We start from the raw sequence: 4,790 nt of genomic DNA, 5'->3' as shown, positions 1-4,790 counted from the left end.
CAGACCTATGACATTAGGAGAAGGGAAAAAAAAAAAAACAAAAAACAAAAAGCTCAGGTTTAAATAACATTTACTTCCCAACAGAACACACGTATACAGAGACGACCAGTGGGGTACAGATAAGAAAATCGCAGTCAAAATTCCAAAAAGTGAGCGGCGACAACGAGGAGGAACAGCAGAATTTCATCCGTACGCAACATGAGCAGTCTCGCTGTGGAGCCCTTCTTGGTCAAGCTAACTTTAAATCACACAGGCAAAACAAAAACACAAAAAGAAGCAGCAAATTCATTAAAAAAAAAAGAAGAAAAAAAAAAAAGAAAAGAAGAAAATTACACCCAGACCAGAGGCAGGAATGGTTTTTGGACTGGTTTCAACAGTAACTTGGAAAGATGAGATCAGAGAAAAAAAAACACTGTTACGGCTCAAGTTTGCAGCATTTAAACAACAGATCTCAGAGGTAACCGATTTTTATAAGTGATCAAGCGGATGGTTATGAGGGGGGAGGAACAACAAGGAACGGTCAACGTCACTGATCAATCCCTGCCGATAGCGTCCATTTAGTAACGAACCCCACCTGAACAAAAAGGTGGATTAACAGGTCACGGAAAAATGCATCGTCCACCCAGAGTCGTAAAGACGTCACAACGTAAGTCAAACACAAAAACAAAAAACAAAAAAGACATGAACACAAAGAATTACAAAAATCCTCTTCTTTAAGCTCCTAGTGGATCCTAACTCAACAACCAGTTTAGGGAACAGAAAATAAANNNNGGAGGGGAAAAAAAAAAAAAAAAGGGAAAGGGGGGGGGGGGGGGGAAAAAAAAAAAAAAAAAAAAAAAAAAAAAAAAAAGAGAAGACAACGTGGAAAAGCTGAATGTTTGAAAAGGAATTTAAAGGAGGAAACTTTCAAGTACGTGCAGCCGGATAGAGATCTGAACGTGAACCGGTGAGGAAGAAACTCGAATCCAGAAAAGTCTTTCATCACAATACAATACTAAAATTGGTGGTAAGGGAGGGGGTGGGGGGGACAGAAAACACACACACAAACATCATAAAACTGCAACTCAACTTTTTACATTGAAATACTTCTTCAAAAGAGACCTTGCTGAGGTAAAGCTGAAATTGTTGAAGCCCCCCCACCCCCTTTAACAAAATAAAAGCCCTTGAAAACTGGCCAAACTATGTGGCACCGCTGATAATCACACTGATAATCAACATAGGAAATGAAGGAAAAAAGAAAAAAAAAAAAAAAAAATCATTTTCTAAATATCCATATTTTCTCACTGTACAAGATTATCAACAAAAAAAAAAAACTAAAACTCAAATAAAAAGATTAGGTAATTTAAAAAAAAATATATAATTTAACAAACTAAAATCATATTTACACACACACGCATATAACCAGAGTTACCACAAAATAAGGTTCAAATAGTGAGAGGCTGGACTCCCTACTGCCCCCTGGAGGTCAGTCACAGAAGTAGGGCTGAACTTTGTGTCCGGGCTATTTGGACGAGCGGTGAACGATATTAGAAGATGCGCTTCCTCTTCAGGTAGGAGTCGGCGTAGTGTCCGCCCAGACCCTGAGAGTGTTGGCCGACGTAGCCGCCCTCGGGACTCGGCTCCGGGGATGGGATCAGACGAGAGAAGTCGCGCTTGTGGCAGCCAATAGGAGTCTGATTAATAAAGTTGGCGGGGAGAGAAAAGAAAAAAAAAAAAAAAAAAGAAAGAGGAAAGGTTAGGTTTTTCTAAATTAAAAAAAAAAAAAAAAAATTAAATTTACCTAGCGTGCTCCCCACCCGTAATTTTGCCGTCACCCCTAGGGGGCCTGCCCCCCCACTTTGCAAACCAAAAAAAAATTGAATGATGTGTAGACGAAATGTAACTACAACACTTCAGTGTCAGAGGAAATAACGTATTAAAGCTAGAATTGACAAATGGAATAAAAGGTCGTTAGCATTCCTAAAACAAATTACATCTCCCCCTAGTGTACACATAGTGAATGACATCTTACATTTGACTGCACATGAAGTGAATACGAGTGCGAGTTAAAGGATTATAGAAAGGATTACCGCGAGTACACTAAGTCTTTTCGGATTTATTACGTCGTTCCAGTGAGCGGTCCGGATTTAAGAAGGTCAGGGTTATGGTGCGAGTTTTTTTTTTTTTTTTTTTTTTTTAGTATAATTGGCTTAAAACATTTTGCTAACATGCCACACAGTCATAATTATCCAACAGTGGCCTCAGACTGAGTAGACATATTGTATCTCTCCACCATTCGTGGCAGGAAACTTTTTTTATTCCGATAAGGATTCAAACATTTCTGGCAAAAGTTATTGTTTGCTACATTTGTTCCAAATTGAAAATCTGGACTCGGGCCTTGAGGAGCCTTGAGGAACTCTGAAATGGATATAGCTGCCACATCAGCACTTCTAATCCGACTATGAGACGACGACAACAACAAGAGCAGAGGAGGTTAGGGACCGTCTCCAAAACCTGGTGTTTGCGCTCAAATAGCTAATTTAAAAGTTCTGCGCCGACAGCAGCGTCTGTCCTGTAGTTGGTCGATACACGCGATCGCGCTGATGTTCTCCGCGGGGGGGTAAGTATCTTTCACGCAGAGATGCTAAGCTAGAAGCGTCTCCGTGTAGACCACTGGTTCTCTATTATTTGCCGTCGTGCGCCCCCTTGGGGACAGAGATGTTTTCACGCATGTATAATTTTTTTTCTGTACAAAACAACTGTACGAGTTGCTGCCACCTAGTGACTGGAGGCTTGCCCTGTAGTACACAGGAGAAAAAAAAAAAAAAAAAAAAAAAAACACGGACATGATATAAACTATATGGAAATTTGACCTTCATTTCGACAAAACAATTCATACACGCATACGCCTCGCTGTTACCATAAACAAATAATTATCTGGAGGAGAATCGGAAACTATGTTTGGAGTGACAAGTTCCATTCATGTTGTAACCAAAATTGTTAAAGAAGTAACAATAATTTATGTTGTTCAGGTAATAGAGTAAAAGTTGTTTTGCTTTATATTGTACCTGACAGTTCATCTGTGGCATCAGCAAGTCTAGTTCATTCCAAGGTACAAGAAAAATGAATTATATTCCACAATAAAGGAACCAAAGATGTATTATCACGGCTGGCGTACGATTAAAATCTCAAATCTGAGGTAGCTAACCAGGTAGCTGCTGGTTAATCATGACTGTAACAAACCACAATTAATCATGATTATTTAAGATACAATTAAAATTATTATGTTATATTTTCCCAAATGTTGGTGCTGCCGTATTTAACAATATTAATCTACAATCGCGTCAAAGCTGCTGGTCTGAGACGATGTAAAAGCATCCTGGGTGTTAAGATGGTATTTTAAGCCCAACACGCAAAACATTTTCCTGCCGTGTGTATTGACCTACAGTAAGTGGACAGATGGTTAGCGTAACTGGATAAGCGTATATGCACATCCTTCTGTCCGTTTTATCTCAACATGATTAATGCTAATTTTTTTTGACGGCTTCAATTCAAATGTATATACGCCACATTTAAAAAACATGTAGTAGAGTGTGTGTGTGTGTCACCTTCATCATATTCCCCACAGTGGGTTGATAGTCGCTGGCGTGACTCACTGGCGGCCTTCCTACAGCCTGTGGACACAAACGCCTCTCAGTGACCTCTTCGCTTCAAACATATGCATTCACAGAAAAAAAAAAAAAAAAACATTCTTTGATGGGTCGTTCACACCGAAAGCAGTAGCGGTTCCACATACACGATCGATGTAAATAGCGCGCAATTTAATGTCAGGGGCCGGTGCGATTGGAGCTTCGGATATGGCGCGGATGAAGCGGAAGAACGTCCGAGTGAACTGAAAGTGACTGAATGGAGTAGGAAAAGATTGACCTTTTCGGGCCGTGACATCCAATTAGCGACAAGTTTATCCCTGCGGTAAGCGGAGAAGTTCGTGAACAACGGCGGACAGGGTTATCATCACCGTGTACGGGCACCGACAACGCTAGCTATTTCATTGGGAATGGAATGAGAGAAGAAGTAAAAAAAAAAAAAAAAAAAAAAAAAAAAAAAAAAGGAGGCATGGGCTAATGTTAGCCAGAAGGTGAGACTCGTGAGAGGGCGCAACAAAGGAAATGAGGTCCAAAAATTGATCAAGCGGCGCAATTTCCGCCTCAGTCGCTTTTGATGTGAACGCCCCCCCATTAGAATTATTTCACACATGTTTTTTATGCTGACGACCAGTTAGACAGTTACGCAGCCTTATGTTTACCCTGTTGAGTTGGGAAGGCAGGTGGCTTCCGTCGGTGGAGGCTTCAGGTTCGGAGCTGAAATAAGCAGACGCGGGGGGGCTGGGGGGGTAGCCGTAGCTGGGGAGCTGCTTGCTGAAGTCAACGTTGTGAGATGGCTGACAACGACAGATTGGAGAGGACGGAAAGATGTTAATTCGACGTGGCTGTGTTCTATACCCAGCCGAGCAGGTGATTTAATTACTCTCTCGCAGTTTGGTAAAGGAAAAAAAAATAAAAATTTTTTACCTGCTGTCCGAGCGCTTCAAAGGCCCCGATGCCAAGGTTCTCCTGCTGTTCGTACAAGTGAGGCAGAGCATCCTGAAAGGAAAAAGCCAGATGGATATCAAACCGAATTAAAGCATACGAGGCACTAACAAAATATTCCCCGTGGTTAAGTCATCTTAACATGTCGTCTTTATTCTCCCACATAACGCAGCAAATGCAGGAGGGAAAAAAAAAAAAAAAAAAAAAAAAAAAAAAAAAAAA

General features: G+C 40.8%; 1 protein-coding gene across 1 annotated transcript in view; it reads right to left on the bottom strand.

Annotated features, from left to right (window-relative positions):
• Window positions 1-819: 819 nt before the first annotated feature.
• raver1 (ribonucleoprotein, PTB-binding 1) overlaps window positions 820-4,790 on the bottom strand; it is a 16,015-nt gene continuing 12,044 nt past the window's right edge. Inside the window, exons 13-14 of the mRNA XM_025064569.1 lie at window positions 3,588-3,653; window positions 820-1,673 (exon numbers count right to left, since the gene is read on the bottom strand). Of these exons, the coding sequence (XP_024920337.1) occupies window positions 1,527-1,673; window positions 3,588-3,653 (213 nt within the window). The 3' untranslated portion in view covers window positions 820-1,526. The remainder of the gene's footprint in view (window positions 1,674-3,587; window positions 3,654-4,790) is intronic.

Source organism: Cynoglossus semilaevis, chromosome 17, assembly GCF_000523025.1.
Source record: "Cynoglossus semilaevis isolate Cse_v1.0 chromosome 17, Cse_v1.0, whole genome shotgun sequence".
NCBI classification, from domain to species: Eukaryota; Metazoa; Chordata; class Actinopteri; order Pleuronectiformes; family Cynoglossidae; genus Cynoglossus; species Cynoglossus semilaevis.
The sequence above is the reverse complement of the archived record's forward strand: the minus strand, read 5'-3'. Positions and strand labels throughout refer to the sequence as shown.